The sequence below is a fragment of the Corvus kubaryi genome, unplaced genomic scaffold (assembly GCF_017639235.1).
Source record: "Corvus kubaryi isolate FWS band 111438036 unplaced genomic scaffold, C.kubaryi_AGA036_p1.0 37398, whole genome shotgun sequence".
NCBI classification, from domain to species: Eukaryota; Metazoa; Chordata; class Aves; order Passeriformes; family Corvidae; genus Corvus; species Corvus kubaryi.
This window is the reverse complement of record NW_024581137.1, coordinates 49,956,024-49,982,882: the sequence shown is the minus strand read 5'-3', so window position 1 is coordinate 49,982,882 and position 26,859 is coordinate 49,956,024. Positions and strand designations below refer to the sequence as shown.

The 26,859-nt window shown below is 37.8% G+C and overlaps 1 protein-coding gene across 4 annotated transcripts in view; it reads right to left on the bottom strand.

The window, feature by feature from the left end:
* PTPRN2 (protein tyrosine phosphatase receptor type N2) overlaps nucleotides 1-26,859 on the bottom strand; it is a 654,654-nt gene that overhangs the window by 362,051 nt on the left and 265,744 nt on the right. For 3 of the 4 annotated variants that reach the window (XM_042044446.1, XM_042044450.1, XM_042044449.1), the window contains exon 10: nucleotides 9,865-9,951. The exons of the other annotated variant lie outside the window; for it this stretch is intronic. In XM_042044446.1, coding sequence (XP_041900380.1) covers nucleotides 9,865-9,951 — 87 coding nt within the window. The remainder of the gene's footprint in view (nucleotides 1-9,864; nucleotides 9,952-26,859) is intronic. 4 annotated transcript variants of the gene reach the window in all.

Below are 26,859 nucleotides of genomic sequence, written 5' to 3'. Positions count from 1 at the left end.
ACGGAGACAGAAAGTTAAAGACTTGCTGTACTGCCATTACACCTGGTGTCTGGCAATGACCAGGCAAAGACGGAAAAGGAAAATCCCTGCTAAGGGAAAGACACTTATTGCAGTTCTCACCAGGTAGTGGTTGATTTCCTATCACCACTTGAATTTCATTAGAGGGGTTTTCACCAGCTGGGAGGTATAGCAGGTAGACCACAAAGATTAGAAAGATTGACAGTTTCAGAGCAATCACATCTTGCAAATGTGACTACATGGAAACGGAACCTTGGTCTGGATTTGATGGTTGCAGCCCAGACTTACTTCTGCAAGTTACATTCTTCATAAACCAGGTAAGGCCTTGGACACCTTGTCGTGCCCTCTTCTCTCCCCCTGACATGACAAGCGCTGAGCAGTGACTGCATGGAGCATCATTCCAGGGGCAGAGAAGAGGCCATGACAAGGTGTTCAAATAAGGAAATGCATTCTGCCTGACACACTTCTGCCATTAGAATAATTTCCAGAGTGAAGTCACAGAAAAGGGATGACTGCTCCAGAAAGGGATGCTTTCCAATAACAGCGGCCCATGTCTGGTGGGTCTCTGATACCCATACTAAAAGATGGAGTTCTAATTATTTTACATTAATCATTAATTTTGTATTAATCATTTAATCTATATGCATCAAAATTGTGCTAAGTACACTGATCCTAATTTACATTGCAAAAGATGATGAAAGAGTATTTTAAAGATTTTACAACTTGCTTCATCTGAGGTGAAGATTATTTTGCTAAGCCTACAATTTAAATGATTTAAAAAAGAGACAACGCTTAATTTAGAGATTGATGCTACACTCAGTTTGTCCTATTTTTATTCTTCACGAAATGCAACTTTTGATGATTACTCAATATCTATGAATAATTTGCAGAGTTTTAAAATAATTTTTCTATTAATCTGTCACAAGCCATGAAACTTGACATTTTCACCACACTGAGTACATGAAAGTTGCCAGCTTTGCCTGCCATGCAAATAAGGTTCTTAATTACAGTATTTAAAAGGACAAACCATACAAGTGCTGTAATTTCTTATGGCGAAAAATAAGTGTTTGGACTCTGCGAGGGTGGGAAAATGGTCTCAAAAAGCTTCTTAAATGTACAATGATTTTTCTTTCACTCCCCAAGGATTAAGCTAAAGGATAAAATTTATGTCATAAAAACAGAAAAGAAAAAGTACTCTATTTATGTTTCCATTCTTCTTCTTTATACCTTTATATCTACAAACAGCAGACATTTCTAATTTTCACCTAGTAAGCCTTCAATGCATTTTACCAGCTTCAGCCCTACTCACCCTCTGCACACCTGAGCTGTTAATGGAGCTGCTCGAAAGCACGTGTAAAATTTGTCTGCTGGGATGACAGTCACCTTTTGCTCCGCTTGCACAAGTGACTTTTAATCCTTAACGAGGAGCATGACTCACATGTTAGGACTGTTACAGAGGTCCAGGTTCAGAATGCTCAGAGCTTTGATAGGATCCATGTAGGACACAAATTTCTTGCATCAGTATTAGGCAGCACAACCAAAGACAAAAACCCCCAAACTTTATTTTTAAAGTTTTTAAGTCTTAGTTCAAAAGGCTACCAAATTCTGAGTGCTACAGCCAGAGCTCTCTGGCTTGTCCTCTTAAGGACCTGTTGGCTTCTCCTTTAGCTCTAAGAACACCAACAAGAAGATTTGTTCTTGAGGCTCCCCTGCCACCTGTGAGGCAGAGATATTTCCTTGGCAAAGGAGGCACCGCAAGTGGAACTTACTGGGCTTTCTCAGTTGCACCTACAGATGTGTATTTGCTCTGACTGTCTTCATGGCTCATAAGGAATTCAAAGCCTTCCACAGGCAGGTTGTGATGCAACCTATTGACCTGTTTATGTAATATTTACTGGCTAGGCTGTAAAAAAAATGCAAAATAATCCTTTATCTTTTTCAGCTGGGTCAGCAGGTCTGTAATGCTCATGAAATCCAACCATCCAGGTTACAAAAAGAGAGAAAAAATGTGTGTTTGTACTTCTAGGTGAATCAGGTAGCCAAGGGCAGGAGGATCAAGACAGACTTAGACATAAAATAATTTTTATATTTCTTCTAAGGGGTTATTCTTTTAAAGAAATCCCTACATAAAAAACCTTTTTTCATTTCTAATATTAGTAATTCTATTTGTGGATGAAGCTTTAGCTCAAGAGTGAGAATCACAGTTCTCTGTTTCTATTCTCATATCTGTCACCAAGTTCTGTACCATTTTAGGGAAATTAAAGCCAACTGCCTTGGGTTTCAATTTACCCATCTATAGAATGGAAATTATTACCTGTTAATAAGATGTGAAATGTTATATAAATTAAGTGCAATGGCATACACTCAATGACTTACTTGAAAGAAAGGAGTATATCCTGCCTACCCTACAATGTTATGAACTTGATTTTATTAAAAAAGGAATATGATGGCATTCTCAGTCACACAGAGAGATGAGTAGGAGAGAAACATGAAGTTAAAAAAACATAGATAAACTTCAGAAGTTCACTTATCTGTAAAAACTTTCTCTTGAGCAGGGACCTATGAGTTCATGGAAACGTATCAATATTAGTGGATTCATTCTGCTTTTGATTACAAAGGTGCAAATCCTCTGTTTTAATGAGATGAAATGTTGTTATGGAAAGCCAAGCACGATACATATTATTTGTAAGACTCTCCTTAGATTTTTATGGTCTTTCTCTTTTGTCACCTAGAATTCATAAAATGCTTCAGGCCAAAATCCTTCCTGTTACTTTAACAATTTTTATATTTTTCTAGCTGGAAAGTTACAGTGGAGAAGGCAAAATTATCTTGGTTATATGCACATTCATTTAAGAAAGAAACACAAAATGTATTGTACCTCAGGGGAAAAAGCCACAAGACTACTGTAATGCTAAGGTTGTGAAATCACTCATTTTTAAGTAAGGAAATGCATAGTTTAAATTTTCACCATATTTTTTTTCCTTATCATCATTCCTTTAAAAAGTGATGTATCTTTATATTATAAATTAGTTGTCAAATAAGACAATATGTACCAGAAAACACAATGTAATTTCTTGTAAATGCCTGCATGCAATGAGTTATAGCAATACATTTTTCAGATAATTTGTTTCTCAGACTCATTAAACCTGTGGGAGAAGTCAAGTTTGAATAAAAAGGTTCCATTATTTCTGAGTTATGCTTTTATAACACTTTAAACAAGATTATGTCAAGTAACCATGGTTATTTGTTTGCTATTTAAAATCAGAGAGCAGATGACAAACACTGCTCAACTTTCTCAAAAGGTGTATCTTTCTATTGAGACTAAGCATGGTACAGTTCAAATTGAAATACAAATCTTGCTTAATTTCTGGACAATAAATGGAATGGAAATAAAAATTTTATCTATTTCTAGTTTATATTACAGCATCTTAAGGAGAGCAGGATGAGCTATAGAACATTCCTCTCAGTAAATCTAAATGACACAGACAACAGAATCCAGAATCTGCCAATCTGCAAAAAAAACTCTGCAAGAATATTAATCCACAGATGTTCAACATACAACACAAGAAAAGATTAATCACACCAAATCAAGGAGAGTGGAATCATGGAGACTCTGCACAATGGAGGGAACTTTTCAAATACAAACCTAACAAGACCCTGTGCTACCTGTCCCACCACTGCTCAGTGGTTAAATAATCCCCCCTCACACTATCCTGCCTCTCAATATTTTCCTGAGTTGCTCACATTTAGAGCATACATACACCACATGTCATAACCCATCAGCATGGTGGTGTGAAAATACCAAGTATTGTTCCAGTGTTTAGGCTCTGGATGACTGAATATGATTAACTGGTTGATTGAATTTTTCAGGTGTTATAAAAATAACATGACAAACAATGAACAAAACCTATAGTGAGTTATTAGGGCACTACAGCCAATGCACATGTTTATAATAGGTGAGGCTGGGAGCTCCACTCACCAGTCTGCCTGCCCAACACTTCCAATTTGAACGTGTTTTAAGCTTCTCCAAACTTTCACTACTTGGCTCGATTTTCAGGTATCTTCCTCAGTTCAAATTCTTTTCACTGGGATGGTTGGCTGGCTTTTCAAATTGTATTTATTCCAGCCCAACCATTCCAGCTCTTCCTGAGAGCAGGGATAATGATAGGTAATGTTTGGTCGTATAAGGCTTGTTCTTTGAAAAGGAGGTGCAAAATGTCTCTAACCCCACTACTTGGAAACAAGCGATTTGAAGTATGAAAAGAATGTGCTTGTAACTGTCCTCATGACAAGCCTTCAAAATTCAAGCTTTTGTTAGAATCACTGTTTACACAAAACTATTAAAAAGGATATACTAAGTATAGGGACATACTACAGTATACTAGGAAAAATCAATATTAAATTACTTCAAATACAGACATGCAGACTTCTTTTTAGAAGCGTTTTTTCAGTAGGATCCTTGAAATCCAAAGATGAATGGTGGTCAAGTAGTAGAGAAGGCCAATATTTTCTGGGGCCTTAATTTCAATTTTATCAGACTTCAGGAAGTATGTTGCAAATGAGAAATGGAATAACAAAGATTTAAAGGTCCTACTGTTACTTTAAACTCTGCTGGAATCATCTACTTCAGACTCAGTTCATTTGAGGAAAAATAATTTCAGAAATTTATTTATTTATTTTATAGGCCAAATAGCATTGTCTAAATGGAGCTGACTTCGGGGACTGCTGAATGCTCAGGTAATTGAATGCTCAGCAGATTGAAGCCAATGGGATCTCTGCCTCAGTCAGTGAAGTTCTTTTCAGAAAAGGCTGAGTAAGCTATGCAGTGAGACATCACACTGGACACCTTGTAGTGATAAATGCTTTGACACTAATCTTTTCATGCATAACTTTGGATCTGGATAGTCCTAATAAAACCCCATACCTCATATGAGTTAAATATATCAACTCCTGTTTGTCAAGCATTTTCATAGTGTAGTGAAGAGCACCATCAGAAGAAAAAATCCAAACCAAAACAGAAGGAAATGGGGTTTCTGACCTCAATGCAGAATTTGAATAAAGTGCAATAAATAAAACCTCAAGTCACACACTGAACAATGAAAAAAAAATGAAACATTGAAGAGCTACTCATTAACTGAGGATTTCTTTTCTCTTTAAGAAATAAAACAGATGGCTGTAGAAAAAAACTATATATATGATTCAATATTTCAGAAGTCTATCATAATTAGTGTTATTCAAAAGATTGGTCACCTGAACAGAACAAAACAAAAAAGTGGCTTGAGTTCAGTCCAAAGTCAATTTTTTGTTTATTCTTATCACCAAAATAAAAGCATTTTCCTTATAAGCCAAGCTTAGTTAAATTTTGAAACTAGTCATTACTTTGAATTTATAGTATTTTTTTTTTCAAAATTTCAAATCACATTGCTGTGTTTGCTACAAAATTTGAAAGGTATTTTTCAGCTGAAGCCATCATACGGTTTCCTTGTATACCTTTGGTTAACCTGAATTTTTCATTTTTCATATAATAAACTATTCAAGTAAACACTGAATTCACCTGTAGTCTGGGCAGGGAGCACTGTGAGGTGAAAGCTGAACAACCAACCTGAATCCTGGGTGTTGGAGCTTTAGACTCTGAAAGATGAGTGATTTGGTCTTTTAACTTAGCTTTGGATGCACAATATAGATGCAATCAACAATTCATGATAGGGGAATACTGGTTAAATGTCATGGCTTTGTAATCCAGGATGTTATATTAGATAACCAGAATCAGCCTTTTCAACTTAAAAAATCTATTTATATTAGCATTTGAAATTTAGCCTAAGCATCCTGTTCACTCTCAACATTATATATATAGATTATACAGTTATATAGTGAATTGTTGCACTTCAAAACAACAGCAGCAGATTGAGATTAATGTGATTTTAGGGAATGAAAATAGACTGCTCTGCTACAGGTCTTCCACTGAAAAATTGTATATGAAAATGGAAATGCTGGTCAAGTTAGCACATCTCCTGAAAGTTCAGTTCCTTGAGTACTGAGTTTAGGTATATTAGAAGGCAAAAATGAGAAAACTGCCATTAAGATAAATGGGTGGAAGAAGCTAAAGCAGAACAAAATGGGGGGAAAAAGAGACACCTAGAGCGAAAGATCTTCAATAGCAATTGGGAAAATCATATCAGTCTAGAGAGAATGTAATATTCAGCTGAAAATCTCACTCTTAACTGGAGGCTGAGAATGGTAGGATATAAGGCCTGAAATACTATGAAATCAGAATAATCTGTTTTCTTTCCATACAAAGGTATTCACTTGGGGTCAAAGCTTACATGTTGTCAGTAAATACCCCAAATATGAGAACATTAAATAAAAATTCAAAAATTATTTGTATTCTCATCAGAAACCAGGTAAGTCATCTATGCTCTAATCAATGACTGACTATTAATTTTGAGTCCTTTCCACTATCTTCAAAGTTGAGCTTAGAGATTTTGGCATTTTTGTTATATTTGGATGTTTCTTGATAGTGTGTCATATTGTGAATAACTCAATTATATGAAGAAGGCCAATACTGCAGATTGAAAAGTTGTATTTTTTAAAAAAATTGATACAAACCCTCCTAAACATTACTACCCATCTGACTTCAGTCCCTGATACCAGTCCAACAATCAATCACCAGGGGCATTGGACACCCATAATTAGATTATAAAATCATAACTATAGTCATTTTACGTCTGCTTGCATAATTACATCAGCATGCTAATATCCTTTTAATGGTCTCTAATGATGTAACAAGAAATAATGGAATTTATTTGACAGCTACATAACCATTAACAAAACATATTAAGCATAACTATTACTTCCATAAAGATTCAGGCTATATCCAAAAGTGACAACTAACATGTTGGATCTTTTTTTCAACGCTGAAATATTTCTAATTATGAATTCCCTAAATCTATTCCCACTCATCTGCTTCACAGGGCGAGCAAAGTTTATGTCAATGCAAACTCGACAACAAATCAGCTGTAGAAATGGACTGAACGCTCTGGAAGCCAAGCCTGGGGATATCCTGTGAACTGAAGCCTATCGGTTAAAGTTGGCAGGATTGTGAACAACAAAAGATAAGCTGATTACTACCATATCCCAGCTAATCAAGACACAGGGTGTCGGTAGGAATCCATGGCAAAAGCAATTCCTCACTTACCTAACTCCAAAGCACATGGAAAAAATTAAAATATAGGGAAGAGTGAAAGATATTTGTAGACAAAACTAACTAGAGGCAATAATTTATTAGTGAAGCAGTCCCTTTAAATATTCCTTTGTTTTTTTCAGAGAAAAGGACAATAAACTCATAACTGAGAATTTAAAGAACTTTTCTTAAAAGAACTCACCACTTGTCCTCTCTCCTCAGTTCTTACACTATATTCTCCTCAGTTCTTACACTATTCCTATTTGATGTGATGACTTTGTCTATACTCAAATTAACCCCGTGATTCTCATTAACATGTTATTACTCCGAAATCTTTGCAATGATCTAAAAAATCCAAGTCTACACTGTTACTTTCTAACCATTTGGAATTCTTGCGGGGGGAAAGGGAGAACTGAGAATTTTAGACCAAGAAAATACTCAGATCAGAGTTAAAGCAGGTTAGTATGAGAAATTCCCACACCTTTTATAAATCTCTTACTCCAGGCTGACTGATAGTTTTTTTCTACATAACTTCCCCGTTTTTACAAAAAAATGAACCTTTAAGAAAAAGAACAGTTTTAGTTGCCAGTGAAATAAAGTAATATAAATCACTCATGATGACTTAGCTCAAGTAAAAAGCATATTTCCTGAGAAATATTCTCACACTTTGATATGTCAGTGCTGGCTATGACATGACATCAGGTTTTTCCTGAAACCCCTCTCCATGAAGCCACTGAGAAGCTAGCCAGAGTACTCAAATTCATACTGTTTTCCACTGATAGTGGAACAGTGGCAAGAAAATAACAAATCCAAAAAGTGTTACCTCTTTTCTTGGCAAGGCCATTGTCTAAAGCCTCCACTACTGCTTTATCTACTGCTCAGCTCCACCTTCCTTTAGTACTTTATGGGTTTAACCTGAGTCAAAGCATCTCATTCTCTTGAACAAAGAAAATTTATTACAGATGAATTCTTCACTAATTTGCAATTTAGGATAACCCTTCACAGATTTATAGATCTATAGGCAAAGACTGATAAAAACATTGTATGGATAGAAATAATGCTCAGTCCTGTTTGGAGTTCCTGTAATTCATAACACACTTTTAAGGTACTGACCATTCAAGTATTTTCATTACAGTCATGTGAATGCATATAATAGATGCAAAATAACCAACTAATTCTGCACATTAAAAGAAAGGTCCATCATATCTGGCTACACCACTGGAGGGATATTTTTCAATAGAGAATGAATCTACAGCTTATCAACTGCAATGTGTTGTGATTTATCAAATGATAAAAAATAACCAAAAGGCTTTATACTAACAATTAGAAAGGTAGGTGAAAGTGCTCTTGTACTGTAAATGAATGAAGTTAATGAAGCCAAACCCACTGATTCCAGCAGAGAAATTGTTCCACGGGATTTGTTCTTTAAATGTGCAGTAGACTTTATCTTATAGTGTTCAAAGTCAAGGAAGCAAATTCTCTTTACAAGAAAGGTAATAGAGTATCATATATTTTTTTTCCATTTAAAACTTGGTATTAATAAAAAATGTATTTCATTAAATACAACCAAAAGACATTGATCAAAACAAACAAAATATTGGAATATTTTTCTTCTCAATAACTAAAGCCAATATGCCTGGTACTTTCCAGGTTTCTGAAAGGATTTTCTCACCAGAATTCCATTTCTCCATACATACACAGTAACATAAGGGGTAGAATTTTTGTTTTACAGTCAAGAATAAACACTTCCACTAAAGATGAAACATCATCAGACTATGACTTAAAACATAGTATTAAACAACGAATTACATTCTGTAAATGAAGATTAAACAGTAGCTGATGGAAGCACAGGTGAAGCTGAGAAAGATGGTGCATTTCAGCAACCCAACTCATGGGCCAAGGCAAGTGGCCCATAACCTTCCGAAACACAGGAGCTGGATGCTACCCAGATATCAGTTTCTTTCTGTGTGCCCAAGATGTGACTTCTTTCCTCAAAACCCTCCCACATCTAACCCTCCTTTTCAATTACTTTCATATCAAAATACTTCTGTTTCATAAAGAGAGGATGAAGTTTTGTGAAGTAAATGTTTCTTCTAAAATACCTTCGGAAAATCCTTAATCTTTACTGGACAAGGTAGCTCATAACCTCCTAGTTCATGAGATTACATGCAGAGCATTCATCAGTATGAATCATAGGAGGAACACCAGTCCTCAGCATAGCTGAACTCCCTGTGATTTGTTAAATAAGTAACTGACCAAGAAGCATGACCTAGTGTGCCATGTGCCAGACCCAAAGCCAGGCACCCAAATTCTTATCCACTGATGTCATTTTCCCCCCTGTCAATGCTGGGTACAATGACCCTTCAGAAGACTTTCCTTACCTATAAACTGTTAAATAAGATTGGTAATATTTGTATAGCACTTGGAACAGATTATTTTTCCCTATGGAAGCAGAAAACAATTTTATTCTTTACAATTTTTTCGAAATAATTTGCTCTTGTGTGTAGGTAATGTTACAAAGATCATCACAATATTCCTTTTTCCCTCTTGCCGACTCTCTTTTTTAATTTTGACATTAAAGAGCAGATATTTCATTGTAAGACAAACTATTCAAAAATAATGAGACATCCAATAAAATAAAAAAGGGGAAAATCCCATGTACATACTTGACATCATCGAAGACACTCATCTGCAGCTTCAGGAGATCTGCCACTTCCTTTATTAACTCCAAGCCCTTTTCCACACTCAGGGGGCTGTTGAAAGGGAGCAAGAAAACAGAGCTTAAAAAAATGGAACTCATCAATACTTGAGAGGCTAAAGGTCCCAGAAGAGTTATCACCTTGGCCTCTTTGAGTCTGAAAGCCACCACTAACTGTATTCCTGTCACATAGTGATCGTGATATCAAGGGAATTGGGATCAGGTGCTTCTTCAGGCATGATGAATCACCTGAATTTTCCAGCAATAAGACAAACAATAAGGTGCAAATGGAATTGTTAGGAAGTGTAATGGGCCCATGATGCAGCAACCAGTTCATCTCAGTCCTCAATAAAAAATGTAATAAAGTAAAAGGACAGAAAGAAAGAAAAGGATTGACGAGACAAGGAGGGAAACAAACAATGAAAGTCAAATTGAAGGCTCGGTATCAAATGGACAAGTGAAAAGCATATTTTTAAATTCATTAGATTTTAAAATGAATCTTTGCCCAGTGAAAGGATACAAAATTATTATGGATTTGAAAGTAAACAATGGAGCAAGGCACACAGTCCAGAGGACACTGATTAGATACATAGGATTTAGCTTGGTGTGTGCATACACTGCTGACAGAACCCCCTTTAAATCTTTTTAACCTTTGTCAATGCCACATTTACATTTTTTAATTTAGAAAACAGGTTGCAATCAAGCCTAACACAAGACGACTGCTATCATTTTAAAAAGCACTTATCTAGATGCAAAATTTATATTTGCAAAAATTTCAGGTTATTAGAGTTGGTACAACTCTAAAGATGTATTAAGAACATTCCATCCCTAATATACAGATCATACCTTGCTTAGTTAATAGCATTAAGAAAGTAAAAAGATGCAGAAATTATATAAGTGTCCAGTGAAAACAACAGAGACAACATTCTCAGTCTAAATTGTGATCACAGATTTATTCTCAACATTGTTAAAGCCCCAAAGACCATAAAATTATACCATACAAGTTTATCTAACTTATGCCACAGTAAAGCAGAAACAACTTTGCTGAGATTAACCCAGGGAAAAAAAAGGTTCTGTATTTTATCTTTCAAGGATTTATAAGTAGGAGAAGAAGGTGTCCAAAAAAATCATGTAGTATTAGACACAATCTTTTCAACTGAACTAAGGGAAAAAGATTTTTTTCAAAGCTTTTTTTGAAGGTCATTCTGCCTCACAGGTAAGTTTTTTAATCTAATTTTACATCTAATTTTACATCATGGTAATCACTGCCACCATTTTATTTATTGTCTGCAATGAACACTGGGGGTTTTGGGTTTTGTTTTTGCTTGGTTCTTTTTTTTTTTTTTTTTTTTTTTTTGCACTGGGTTCTGCATGCGCTGCCCTAAGGGCACCTCTATTTAAATAATGGGATATCTCATGTGGATCTTGGTTAGGATGGAATTGCTCAGCCTCCCTCCATGCTGCTAGCCCAAAATGCTCAAGAGACCTCCTGTCACACAACCAGAGGTAGCCCCTCAAGGCACCAGATAAATATAGAGTTTTTCTAGATGTCTAAGACTGAAATATTCTTGTGTGAAAGTAACAAAGGAATCTGATTGATTGTGTAAGGAAAAAAACGTACTATAGATTATACATAAAACTGTTATATTTCAAGGACTGACAGTGGAGAGCAACGTGATTATTCCCATCACTATGAAAGCAGATTGTCATAGTTACTCTGGGGTTTAGGTGTTAATTAAATCTTTTCTCCCAAAGATGTTGGCTTAAATTTTATGGAAATGATTGGTGTCAGCAAGTGGGCTTTTAATGTAATAGCAAGTCTGATGCAGGCAAAGGCTGCTGTGTACATTGGTGCTGCTTTTTTATCAAGGGAGCCTCACTTGTAAAGCTCAACCTCCTGCTCCTGGCTTACCCCTCCCTACTCCCCTGAAAAAGCGTTCACCAGCTTCAAAAACAAGATATGCTGCAACAAGCCAATGCAGCAGCAGTAAATGGGGGGTGTAATCAGAGCATTTGAATGCTACAAACCAGCAATAATGCTGGAGGGGAAATGGGAGAGAAAATGGTGCAGGAAGGCCATTGTTTTGCAAGCCTGAGCATGCAAGAGTAGTCTTAGCAACTCTTGCACAATATCAAACTCAAACGCAGAGGTTCACAAACTCACAAACACTTTGATAGGCTAAGAAATTGTCATTTGTAATAGCACAGAAAAGCTGCAGGACGAGTATTCTTTGGTACCAGTGCTGTTACTGATCCCACAGTCATGTCTGAGGATTCCCATTAGAATTATTACAATCACGGTATTTTCCAATGCAATTTTCCCAACTTCTCAACACTGAGACAATCTAGTACTGTTCATTGCAGTTCTATGACAGCTGTGCTGCAGGAGAGTAGAATATTTAAAACCTTTCTCTAAGAATGCCAGGCCATGATTTTCCACACTCAATTAATGCTTTGCTTTTGTTTAGTGTTTAATTTTGCTCAGTGTTGCATGGTTTGTACAGTGATTGCCTTTAGCTTTGTTTACATGGAGAGAAGCACGCCATTTCCACCAGCACTGTGCTATGCAAACTGACCTTCCTTGCAACAGCACCCTTCACCCACATCAACCATCTGATTTCAGGCTTTTACAAGGAGAATGCAGAAGACAATCTTTCAAATATCACCTATTCTCCTGCCCGTGGCCCTCTCACTCACCCTCAGTGCAGGCATTCAATACTTGTAGAACAGATTATATTTGTGATCTTTCACATACTATGCTTAGTTTTCAGCCTGTTTGGTTCAGTTTCTGTATTAGGGAGTGGGGTTTTTCTCATAAATATGTTTCCTTTTTTGATTGTGAGGGTTCAAGAACTACGGAATTAATTCAACGAGAAGTCTTAGATAAACCAAGAAAGAAAGACAAAAAATAAGTGTTCAGATAAGGAACAAATAGTGAGATACTTCAGATAGAAGTTGTAACAGTAGAAAGAAGACTCTTTAGACAACCCTGACAACTGAACTGTTTTATCAAGGCCAAAGACTGGGAGAAAAGTTCTGGACAGGGCTCAGACCACTTCATCTGAACTGTCAAGATGGTCATTTCAGTTCCCAGTAGCGGAACTGGGAACTCCTTTGGTGCTGAGCTTTGCTGGCACTCTGAGCAGCACAGCACAGAGTCCCTGGGCTGTGGCCCCTCACATTCCAGCACCAACACAGGGCCAACTCATATGCTTTTTCTTCCAGGAGTCTGTGATAAGGCATTTCAGTACACCAGTAGCAGTGAATCCTTAAAAGAGAAATCACAGTTTACATAGGCCTCAGAGATATAAAACATGAGCTGGAAAAAAAAAACGCAGCAAAAGGCCCTCCCATGGATGCTATTTATGTTTTCCAAATTCTCTTGAGGCTGGCTAACCCTTTCTATGTCAAAGAAAACTAATGGTTTCTGCAGTGCATTTAAGAGCCCTGCTTGATGGGCACTAGAACAGGCTCCCCAGGGAAGTGGTCACAGCACTCTCAGCAGAGTTCAAGAAGTGTTTGGACAATACATTTGGGCACATGGTGTGATTTTTGGGGTGTTCTGTGCAGGGGCAGGAGATGGACTTCAGTGATCCCTATGGGTTCCTTCCCACTCAGGATATTCTATGATTCTATGATTTTACCACTGCTTTGTTTGATTGCCTTGAAGGTTTCTGATCACCTTTGATCTAGATTTTGGCCTTAGGAAGAGTCAGCTGCTGGACAGCAGAGCACATTTTGCAGATGTTATAGATGTTGACAGCTGAGATCCTGAGACAGTGCTTACTTTGGGTTTCCTACCTTTGCTCTCATTCCATTTGCTGTAGATTGCTCTTTTGCACCTTCTTTCAAGTAACTGTAATAATAGCAGCTAAAAGAAAATGTGATACTTCTCCCTGTTTAAAATAATTCTTTTGAGGTCCTTTTAAGGTTTCCATCTCCAGTTCTCTTGGAAGATGAAAAGAGAATCAGAAAGTACATAAAATTCATGTATAATGAACTTCCTTCCTTTGCTTTATCTTCTAATGCCATCTCTATCTGTGAGTGCTACCCTAATTACTATTTTTTTAGTTGACAGATTCAGACCCTACTGAACCAGTAGCAGAACTCTGTCTCACTCAGATGCCAATCTTTATCTCATATTATTGGTAGAATATACTTTGACACATTAATGACAATGAATAAATAAATGGGGAATGAAATATAAGTACCTCCTCTGGGATTTATAAAGATAGATATAGTTTTAAAGTCTGTCAGAGTGTCATCTGCAAAATATTTCACTACTGCTTTTGTTTGATCTCATTTTTCAGGGTATGGTTCTTGCACTGTTATATCTCCTAGAGAATATGGCTTATATCCCTGCTAATAACAGCCAATATTATATGGTAGTACTATACTATCCCTTCTGATGAAATGACTCCGCAGCTCAGTACAAGACTCTGATGTCATGATTTAACATCATGGCATAACCATGAAAACTTCTGTATCCAGTTTAATCATGTCAAAAATAAATCATCCAGTTCAGATCTACTTGTTTGACCTAAAATAATCCTGAGCCAATCAGCTCCCTATAACTTCATCAGTTTTGTCTAACACACAAAAAATACCCAAAAATCAAGAAAGGCAGGACCTATGCCATAAAAGCTGTTTTATTTAGAGGCAAATCTGAAATGAAAGCACAGGAGTAAGTATCTCTTAACTTTAATGTGAGCTGTTGAGCACTTCTGAAAATTAGTGCAATCCATTTAAATGCTCAGGAGTGGATTTGGAAGCCCAACTTTATGTAATTGTCAAAGTGTTTCCACAAAGTGTACTGGACATTGAATACAAGAAAATTAGATTGTCTGGTGAAAATAAGATTTTGTATCTTCCAATGTCTAGGTCCCTCCCAGTGAGGAAGCTGAAAACAGAAATATTTTAAGGAACAATCCACTTACAGAAGTAATTTAAATAATAGAGCACTGAATAATAATCTTCCTCTGCTACTGGCTATTAAGATTTAACTTTTCAATTCATAAGAAAAATGCAGTGATGAGAAGTCATTTCTAAAATCTGCTCCCAGAAAGTTGGCATAACTTAGAACAATCCCATTAAGTGAATTTCTCCTTAGCTCCTGCTACAAAACATGCAGTAATGCTAGCCATTTTTTTAAATCTGTCTATACAATCCCACTATCTTCAGTGGTTTTATACACAAGTGAGAGAATATCTGTAGCTGAACAAATTATTAATGAGGAACATAATATGTCTTCATCTGGGAGAGGTCTATGAAGTTACCCTGGTCAAGACATCTTCCTGACCCCCAATTCCACACTCCATCGAATGAAGGCAATAACCCCAACTTTCCTTGTCAGGTGCCTGGTACTGTTATATAAGAGACTGTTCTTATTTGATTTGCATCCATTCTGGATCTAAGACAAGAAAGACCAGCACTATTGGCTCTATATATCACTCCCTACTAAATATGGAGATGTTGTAGTAGCAAATACTATGCAGCCTGAAAATTAACTTCTAGTAAAAACTTTGCTCATTCCCCTATCAAAAATTTTGTTCCGAACTATCGTAGCACAGGGGCTCTGACTGGTTTTAGAGCACATCTTTCTGATTTTAGAGCATATTTGGAGCACCCTGATCCAGGTGAAGTTAACTCCTGCCTCACTGGTGACTTAGGAGTCTTGCTAAAGGCCTGCTGTGGGCAAATAGAGTAGGAGGCCACAAAGTCTTATGCACCAGACTTGCTTCATGAACGGCCAGTTAGACCACTTCAACACAAGAGTAGTGCTGAATATTGGATGCGGATCTCCAGACCAGTTCAGCTTCATGCTACAGTCATCTGAACAATATTACAAATGGATTCCACGTTTTCAAGAAATTCCCAGGATAAACTACAAATCTGATGAGTGAGAACAAACATTTTGAATAATGGCCTATTTTTTGACCTGGACCTAATGATTTATGCATTCAAGGCTCAAAGTTTCCCCTTCTGGTTAAAGAACAAAAAGGAAACATGTAAATGGAGGCACAGGGGGAGTTCTGTGGGGAGCGACACTGGCAGCATGGCCAGCTCTGCATGCTGAGCTAAATGGAGCTCAAACTCTAATATGAGCCAGTGGGCAATGTCAAAGGGAACAACAGGAAAAACAGAAGTAAACAATGATGAAAACTATATGTTCTGTATTTCCCAACATGCCTGTCAAAACAATCCCATAAATTGAACCATTTTGGTAGCAAGAAATCTGATGCAGTTATACAGATGGCTTGATTGCTGGTGTTTGCCAAGCCTGCTCTCAGCCCAAGGAGAACAACATGCAGTTCAATGTTATGCTGAGGTTATGTCAGTCTCACAAGCAGTTTCTCTCACTTGCTTTTCCTCCTCCCAATTGCCAAGTGCCTTTGGTAACCCACTTACTGAACTCTGAAATGCTCCCTTAGTGCCATCATTCAAATTATGTATTGTCTTTACTAGACTGTACCTAGTGCCCTTCCAATACTCTGTTTAGCAATTGTAATGCAGCACTATAATGGACATCCAGTCAGCCCTGTCAGATTAGTTCAATTGAATCATTTTCTGCAAAAATGAAGAATAATATACAGTACAGAAATGGGCCTGACATTGGGAATTGCACTCTTTAAACCTAAATGTCAGTCTAATCCCCAGTAAAATCTTAAGTAAGGTAGGGTTCAATCCACCTAGAATTTGCTTAGATCAGAACCCACGCAATGAAGGCCCGTTTGCCCATTTTCAAGAGTGATGAGCACTACAATAAAATTGCAAGGCATTTCTCTGCAGAATGAAAGTTGCCTGAATGCTTAACTACAGTATCCTCCCAGCAGTATCAGTAAGTGTATTTTCTGGGGAGGAAAATACCACTCACACCCAGCCTCTTTTGCTGTCCAAACTCAAGCACAGTGGCATCACCACTCTGTTTATCTCCCCTGGAGAATGTTCAAAAGTTTGGCTACACTTGAGCTCAGCTTGAATAGTATTTAATACACATCTAAATCAGAGAATGATGCTTAAACACAGCATCCACAACTTTTGGGGAGGAGACATTATATTCAGACTTATGTTTAGTTTAAAACCACTCTCAATGCACACACACTCAAAAAACTAAGTTTGCACCAGCAGTCTTCCTTACTCCTGAGTGCTGCAAGTTAAAAGTCAGGTTCTCTTCTGTGCATTATTTATCTTTCTTTGTTGCTTTTAGGCCTGAAGATGAATCACTGGGCCATCAAGAGGATGATGGGCAGTGTTCTCTCTCATGTCTGGTACATAGAGCACTCTTTCAGGATGTGGGAGTTAAAACTACTCAGACCAACTTCAGTAAGGTCTCTTCCATCTCCTGCTTCACTTTCCAAGCCCCACAGTAATAAGCAGGAGACAGACAGAAGATCCTAGACACAGTGCCTGTCAGAGAGCACTAGACACACTGGATCCCCGAACATCCTACTTGTTTGGCATGTCTCAGTGAAACAGGGAGATGCTTTGCAGCCTGGGCTGTCTTCTGAAGTCTTCAAAGGTCCCTTCTAATCAGTGGAGGAAAGAAGGTGTCTAACCTCTGTGTGTGGGTCACCTGTCTCTCAAGGAGCTCAGTGATGTGAAATGAAGTGGATGATATCCTTGGGGAACCTGTGCAGCATCCAAAATGCCTAAATGAGGCACTCTGGCTTTCACTCTAAATTCTGAAATAACCACATTTCAGCTTTACACCTAAAAATGTGCCTTAAAGGGAAAAGATATTAAACACATGGGTAACAAGACACATATCCAAAGCTCTTGAAAACAGAACCTGAACAGATGAAACCTGTTGAAGAATTTAATTTCAGTAATCAACTTTTATTAAACAATGGGAGCTACACACAGATTATGCCCTGCAGGCCATAGTGTTGGGTTAGAATTGTAAGATTCTTTTTCATTTGGTTCCCTATCCTACAGATTCACATGTTGGCAAAAAAAAAAAAAGTCTACCACAAGACCTGCCTGGATGGGTTCACCAAAGATCCATGGCTTCTTGTGGTGGTACTTTACTTTAGGAGCTAATCTGAGTTTTGATCTGAAAAACATCATTTTGTTGGTCCTGCCTGCCACTATATTTATTCCAAGTGTTTGTATTTAAGATTTTTTAACAGTCATTCTCTTTGTGGACACAAATAGAAACTTCTTTTACAGTGAAGATTTTTTTTTCAGTACTGATCTGAGAACTGTAATTCTTTTTTTTCCCTCTAGTCTTTTTAAATACTGAATTTTAAGAAAGATTAATTCCATAGTTTCAAATAATTATTTATGGAAGTTCCACCTGGCCATCTCTCAGGAATATCTTTGTTTTGATTGACATAAAATCAGCTTCCTGTCACTAGCAGAGCAACAGTCTATAACAGTATCACTTTCTTAGTATGCAGCACAGTCTCCTTAGTACTGAACATAAAAAGCTAAACCTAAAAAAAGAAAAATCAAAGTTCAGAAATATGAGTCTGGAATACCATATGGAATGCATTAGAGAGTCAAATAAGGAGTCTGTCTTTAGGATGAATAATGTTGAGGATTAGTTTTCTCTGGCTGCTAACACCATTTGGCAGCAGTATGGACATTGACTGGTGCAGGCAAAATCCCTGCTGGCAGGAAGCTGGGAGGAGCAGCCTGGCCAGCTCCAGCCAAGCTGCCATCCTCCCTCCATGCCTGGAAAAAGAGCAGGAATGTCTGTCACAGGGCTCAAGCTAAGTGACGAGACTCTGAGGTGTGTGCAGGTGTTTCAGAGCTTCTGTAAAATAACTTAGAGATGTGCTGGGAGCTGCCTATTTGCTTATTACTTGCTCTAATGAATACAAAATATTAAATCCAGTAGAGGGGGACTATTGGAACAGGTGACAGTGGCTACAGCATTTTTAACCATCCACCTTAATGGGCCAGTGTCAGGCTTGGTTTCTTTCCCATCCTATCTCCTCTCTCAGCGCACTGGTTGGCAAGGAGAAGCGGAGGAGCTGGAATGCCAGGACTTGGGCATTGCCTCTCCATGGGCAAGGGGCTGGTGAACACCAGCTATGAGTGCTTTGCCTGCTAAAAGCAGTCAAGAGAAAAGGATAAAGAGCAGGAAAGTAATTTTCACTTTCTGCTGCTGGGATCAAGGAGTGAGAAGAGCAATGCTGAAGGAAACAGATTCCCAGCAGTACATGCTAACCCCAGACCCTGAGTCAGTCCTCAGCAGCAGCCACCAGCACAAGACTGGAGGTTATTTTAGACCTCCTTGGACATTCTACTGCTTGATTTTCTAAAACTAGCACTAAATACAATATAGCCCTTAGATAAGTGCTAAGAAATAATGTCCAAGATAATTCTGGAAAAATTCTGAGGGAGGGCAAGAGAAGTGGTCAGCTGGGATCTCCCTCTCTAAGGACCACCTAAGGATCCATCTGTCCTGGGAAAAACAATGCTTTGACAAACAAAAAACATTAGTTCTCTTCTTTTTTTTTTCTTTTTTTACTTGGACACTGTTGTGTTTATGCTGCTAATAATCAAGAAAGACAGAGGAAAAGACATTAAAAGAGTTATTCGGTAACAGTATTCAAAAAATAGTATTTCCAAAATTACCTGAGGGAAAACTTGAAAGATGAAGGGGTGTCTATGAAATTGCCATTATTCAGGCAATTGCCTAAAACCCAGACAAAAAGTACCAAAACACACATATTCTATCCCAGGAGTGCTAGGAACACCTGACCAAATAAATGAGAATATTATACATGAGAAAAACAATATAACTGATTCATCCTCTGGCTCCAGAGGTCATGAATGGCTCTGTGTTTTCCTTACATGAATCTCATGAAACACATGAACCTTGTGTTTACTAATAATATCAGCCAAGCGCTTTCCATGTGCCACACGTGCACTATAGCCTAGGCCAAGAACAGACAGACACCAGAAGTGAGTTCCTCTTGCCTTATACCCTGCAGCAAGCGTATTCCTTCCGAAATATAATAATATTATGGTTATAATTCTACAAACAATTAGTTAATGTGATTATGTATATGCTTAACAATTAGAAAAATCTCTCTTCTAAAAAAAAAAAATCTCCTCCTGAACTCTTGACCTCAGTGATAGGCATTAGACTAGTTTGTGTTTTAGGAATGTTGGGAAATTGGCCACTGCCTTCAGGATTTGCATGCTTTCTTTTAAATTTTCAAGTCTGAAAATATGTGCCACCATATGAAGGGCAGGATTCATGTATACAGATATTGCAAATCTTTTTTTCAAATTTTCCACAGCCTCAGAGCACAGACTACGAGGAGTTCAAAGAATACCGTTTCTTTTTTCTTTTTTCTTTTCCCCAAAAGTACTATTTTTGTTAATGTCTATTATTCTGTCACACTTATTCTAGCTGAATTTCATCTTCCATTGTACTCCTTAATCCCTCAATGTATTTAAATCCATCTGGAATTTTTCTAAATCCTCCATAGTTCTTCCTAACAGAGACAATTTGCCGATGGGGTACCACTAATCTCTCTACACACTGAGGAGCAGCAGTTCATGATAAATCTTTCTCTCCTATCTCATAACCAGCTCTTAATCCGCAGTGACACCCTGCCCCTTACTCTGTGACTCACTCTCCTTAAAGTCAGTATGAAGAGCATACCATTTATCTCCTGTTGATTTGAAGGGTAGGTACAACTTGTGGTTTTGCAGTGACAGCAGCTTTTCTCCCAGGAGAGTCTGATGCATCTCAGCAAAAGGTGCTGCGGACCTGAGGGTCTTCCAAGTGTGGTGCTGCCACAAAGAAGAGAGGGTCCCTGGCACTGCCTCCTGGGGGCCCAGGCTCAGTGGCCCTCAGATATAAATAGCCAGGACTTAAAATGTGTAGCTTAAAGTAGTAGCTTATCATCGATACGGTCTCAGAGTCAGGATCACAGCACTTCTTCATCTCAGAGAAGCTGTAAACAATACTAGGAAAGCTTTTATTTTAAGGACATGGTTTAATTCTTCTGGATTTCTCTATTTTTTTCTTTTTAAATTTTTTTTCTGCTAAGATTAGTAAATATTTTAACAAGCAACATAATGGGAAACTCAGCTACTGATGTATGAAATAGATTGATGTGAAACTCACCGTGTGCAAATTTCAGTAGTAACTGAGGTATGGGAGAGCTGCTTGGTACTGCAATAAACAAATACAGCTTTACCAAGGTTCCACCACAGATTTTCACTCCTCTCTTCCCACTGACTCCTGTCTCCTGGGAATTTGCTTCATGGCACTTTTTAGCACACCAACACCACTGTTCTGTGATGTGAAAAGTCATTTACCAAGCCTGGCTCATGTAGCTGCTACTGCCAGCATCTGAGCCACACACCTCAAAATCCAAAGGAAAAATGCTGCATGTGCCTGAGGAGGGAATAAATGGAGAATTTTGTCATTTATCCCTCCCCCATGGATGGGGCGAGTGCTCCTGCCACCCCAGTAGCACACAGCCTGTCAGAGAAGACACGGCGTGAATCTGACATTCTCATCAGGTTCGCAACCACCAAAAAAAATAGTATAAAACTATTGAATCTAGCCTTCTTCAACTCCTACTCCTCTTTTTCTAGACACAAAGGAAGTCTCAGCCCTCACAAGAACAATACATATTATCCATACAATGGAGAAGAAACTGAGACATTAGAAGGGTTTGCAGGTCATAGAGGAGGTAAGTGCCATGGCAAGGACTACTGGGAACATTTTTAATACCAAATTTATAGTGTTGCCATTAAATTCTTTCTGAGCCTACCAAGCCTTAAAAAAAAAAACATTTAGACACTGCAATTGTATTTATTTCTCTTGTCTGGAAGTGCCCCTGAGAGTAACTCATCTGATAATCTGTAATGACAGTCCTGGGCACTGATGCTTTAAGTCCATGGTGTTAGAACAGCCTGTCTTGTCTGTCTGAGTCTGAGTCTTTTTTCTGTGCTTCAGTGTAGCTTCATGCATCTTGAAGCACACATCTCCAGCAAAGACTTTGTGAAGGACTGTATTTCATGGATTTATTTTGGTTTGAACACAGTCTGTGTCTTACATTAAGTTAAATAATGATTAATTTTGTAAATGGTTCACATTTATCCAGAATTCGTGAGAGCAACCAAATAACTTCCAAGCACAGAGCTATTCACTGGATAGTTTGAGAGCTGCCTGACTTCACAGCACTGTTATTGTAATCATTTTAAGGACACTGCAATTTTATTGCATTGGGCTGCACTTTCATTTTTCCATGCTTGTTTCCTCAAAGGCTTTATTAGCCATAAAGCCTTTTTAAGCTTACTTCTGTTTTGACAGCTCAGCAAATCCCCACTTTCCGTAATTTTTTCCCTCTTTTCCCACCACCAGTAAGTGTGAATCTAAACCTCTTAATACAGAGAGATTCAAGTCCAGACCAATTTGTAACACAAATGACACTTGCTAAAAATCAATGGCAGTGGCTGGGCTATGAAGGTCAGAGGAGATAACAGCATCCTGGAAACAGGAGAGTGAGAGAGAAGTTGAGAAGGATCAACTCTCTGGAGTTATAATCAAAGTGTGACACTGTGCCAGCCTGTGCTTGCATTACTTCAAACATTCAGTACCTCCAGCTGTGTTAATAGTAACAAATTCATACAGATGCTTTGTCGCCTGCAGAAGCACAGAAATAATGGCAATAATCTGTGCCATGATTGTGTTGCCCTCCCTTCTGAGGCTGAAATGGACCCCACCAAAGTACTCCCTAATGCATTTTGAGCTGAATGCCGGAAACAGCTACAGGGTTCATGGACCCTGAATCTCTGATGCAAAAAATGCCTTGAAAATGCAAACCTGTTCTTTCATATCAAAGTACTTCTTCATACAAGTAATTAGAAAATGAGATTGAGGACAAATGATGATGCACATTTTAATGCACTTCTGACATTTCATTCTTTCCCGTCCTTCATATCTTCCATCTTCCTTCAAGGCAGCATAAAGCCCAGACCAATGTATAATGTAAAATGACAAAGAATATCCAACAATACAGTGTTTAAAAAAAGGAGTTGAAGAAACACAAATACTAATTCATAGAGGGACCAGAGCATCCCCGCTATGAAGACAGACTGAGAAGGTTGGGATTGTCCAGGCTGGAGAAGGCTTCTGCAGTCTGAAGGGGGCCTACAGGGAAATCAGAGGGGGGCTCTTCATCAGGAACTGTAGTGACAGGACAAGGGGGAGTGGCTTCAAACTGAAAGAGAGTAGGTTTAGGTTAGATGTTAGGAGGAGGTTCTTGACTGAGATGCTGGCACAGGTTGCCCAGAGAAGCTCTGTTCAAATTTATTCACTGATTTTCTACTTGTGAAATTGCTTAATTCTAATTTTTAGTGGTCAAGTATTTCCATTTTGTACACATAATGTGAGCTAAGAAATTAAAAAAAAAAAAAAAGGCATGAAAATTAAATGATGGGATTTTTATATCTGAGCTTCCCAGGATTGGGCAGAACAGCACTGATGAAAAAGTACTGTCAGATAATAGACTGCATTATGATTCAGTATGCTGCATACCAGGAATCCTGATCTTTGGCTTTCTTGCTCTCACTCATTTCAAAACTTTAAAATTCATTACTGTTTCATAATGACCTGAATGGTAATTACCCGAAAAGCACTGTGATATCCTAGCAGTACTGACCATATGGTATGGTGAGATATTGCAGCATCTCAGGGTTTTAGTGACTCCCACTGTTTATAAAAACAAAGCACAGCCCCATCCTTAGTTTGGGCACATTTAATGCGCAGCTCTACAGCCTGGAGTCAGCACAGTGACCTGAACCTGCTCAATGAGAGGTTGTGGAGTACCTGCACCAGCTGCTCTTCCAACGACCTGGCGTGTGAGACCCAAACATAGGATGGCAAAGCAGCACAGAGGCATGGAAAGAGGAATGGGAGTGCCTGGGAATGTCTGGTCTGGGAAACTAGGCCAGTAGTCATTCCTGTTCAGCTATGTGGAGTAAAAGAGATCTGAGGGAGTCCTTGTGGTGCTACTGAGGACTCCAGGCACACTCACAGATTTGCCCATTGCATCAGGACCAGAGTGAATCCTTGCCATTACTGTCATTAATGCAGCAGATTGGCTGGTCACCAGCTACATCACCTAGAAAATTTTCTATGTTCCTCTAGAGGTAAAAATGCAGAGCTGGTCCCAAAAGAGAGGAAAACATCTGGGAAAGCAAAGCCCTTTGAGGAGGGGAACATGGACACTGTGAAAGACTCTTCTCTTGTAAAGTGATCTACATCAGCAGGTGAGAATCGTTCTCTCACAATGTATTTCAACAGATTTTGAAAGCACAAAAGCTAAGGGCAGCTGAAGTAGAACAGATTATCATATTATCTCTGCACATATAACAGATAATAAAAATATACAAAGATGAACACTCACATCAAAAATAAAAGGCAGTATTTATTGCTCTCTGTGACAAAGCCACATTAACTACTGTTTTTCTGTTATTTTCTTGTGGATGAATAGGAAGCATGAAGTATCATTTTCCTATGGGAATATATAATATCAAAATTGAGGCAGTGAAGCAGTAATATGGGGGATATGATCTCTGTCACTTTCTAAGTATCACAAGAAAACTGAAGAATTATAGATGGAAAGAAGATTTTATGTCTAGAAAACTCTAGGGATCATGAATAATTTTGTGTGAAGAGCTGGCAACAGAAAATTCTAGAATTATGCCTCTCTACAAATTCTGGTGCTGAAACACAAAGACCAAATTGTGCCTACTGGGTAATTTCACAGGAAAGGATTTTCCACGTGTATTATTCAGATAGGGGGTCAAGCTGTGTTGTCACAAGCAAAACCTTTGGCTTTAAAATCAGTGATGGACATTTACTGAACTTATTTATATAAGGGAAGAGTTATACAAGGGAAGTAAAAAATCAGAGATAAAAATTTTACATTTAACTTCTTTTCTAATGTCAGCAATCCTGTCCTTTGGTGATTTTAACAGACTTCAGTAGCAACAGATTTTCTGGTTTATGTGTGTTTATAATTTCTCTTAGTTTTTAAATCTAGCTGTAGAAATTAAGTGAAGAATATGCACAAATCCCTTTCCCTTGATAAAGTGCACTTGTAAGTAGAATAATGATTTCAAAAAGGACAGTGAGATATTCAGAGAAGGTCAAATCAGTGTTTCTTTTTGAATATATGTATTAAAAGACAAGAACATTCTGTTATTATTTTCGACAAAGAGCTGAAAATCCTCATGGAATATAAATGCTCAGTTTCTAAGAAACACCAAAATCTTCTAATAACTAAGAATGATAAAACTTATCGGCCCTGTTTCATTGCTGTAGGTATTGCGATTCATTTGTCCTATTTATTTTAAATTTAATTTTTAAATGCAATTAAAATGTTTCCACCTGGTAGGGAAAAAAATAATGAAGATCATAAAAATACAATTCTTTAATGACCTGCCAAGGAAAACAGAAAACTTGAGGAATAAACCAAGACTTCTGCACAACCCAGCTTCAGGGTCCTAACCCAAATGCCATCCTGAGGAAAGTAATCATTATATGCAAAGTAGTATCATTTATCACATTTGTAAAGGTGGAGAAACAATATCAAGCACTTGCAATTAACCCAACCCTTCAGCATGCTTAATGGGTCAGACTAATCATATTCCATAGCAATTTTACACTATGAACACAGGATCTGCTTTTTCCCAGCACCTGAGCAGAATAGCAGCTACCTCCAATGAAAGGCAGAGCCATGCACGGAGGATCCAGCTCGGTTAACGTGTTGTGAACAGATTTACAGCCTATACAATTTTACATAGACAGTCTGGAATTGAGAGCTAACATATGACAAAACATGAACTATCCAGGAACTGCCTAATACAGCAATGCCAGAAGTTGCCTCACAAGCTAAGAGAGCTGCCATGGGCTGTCTGTGATCTAGTATTTGTAAGAAAAGCTTCAAGCACAAGCCTTCTGAAAAATCATAAAACAGGACAGGTTGCTTTGCATTAGGTGTCCAAGCATGGCTTCAGGCAAGCATGACTTGATTTTGAAGCTTGAAGGACTGTGATAAGCACTGGAAAGAGATGAACTTTCAAACTAGGATTCAACTAGGATTTTTCTTACTGCATTTAAGTCTATCTACTCAGTCTCATATTTGAGAAATTGAATGCCAGCTTGGCTATTTAAACTGCTGAGCAGCAGCTTACATTTAGATTTACTGGAGGTGGTAAGAACTATATATTCTGGAAAGTCAGGCTTTGGGTTTCCTCATGAGACACTCAGGAGACTAAACACTATGTAAATGTTTTGATTGTGGCATCTAGGCCCTCATTTTAGAGAAAATACTGCCAAACAAATGGGAGCATTGGCATGCTTTTAAACACAAAAAAAAAAAAGTTTCCCAAATGCGAAGAACTAGAATTTCAGAAACTAGAAAGAGTCCGAAGGCAAAACTTCTCTGATTTGAGAGCTCACACTGATGTATCAAAACTATAACAGAAAGGTATTTTATAACTATGGTAAAAGTAGAATACAAATAAAAATAACATCCTGTAGATTACTTTATAAAAATACGATTACTTTAGAATTTCAGAGTTAAAATTAATGAAACAGTTCAAAGCAATTACACTGAGAAAGAAAAAAATCTTATACAAGTACTCCAGTGGTAGAATAGCAATTTTCTGAAAGAGAGTAAACAAAGTAAATCACCAATTTGATTGGTTTCTCAGAATAATAAACTGCTGAAGCAGCACAGTGGAGGGTTTGCTGGACAATTTTCTACATTGAAACTGTCAATTCATTCCAAACCTTAGCACTGATGGATAATATGGATTGGTATGGATTGCAATGTGCAACCATCTGAAAGGTCACTTGACAAACACAGCAGGAGTGACCTACTGTTCCTGCCGTTGACAATCAGACTGCCATTTTGACAAATCTGTAAAGTATCACAAATCTCTCCTTCAACTATTAGATGGAAATGTTTATCTT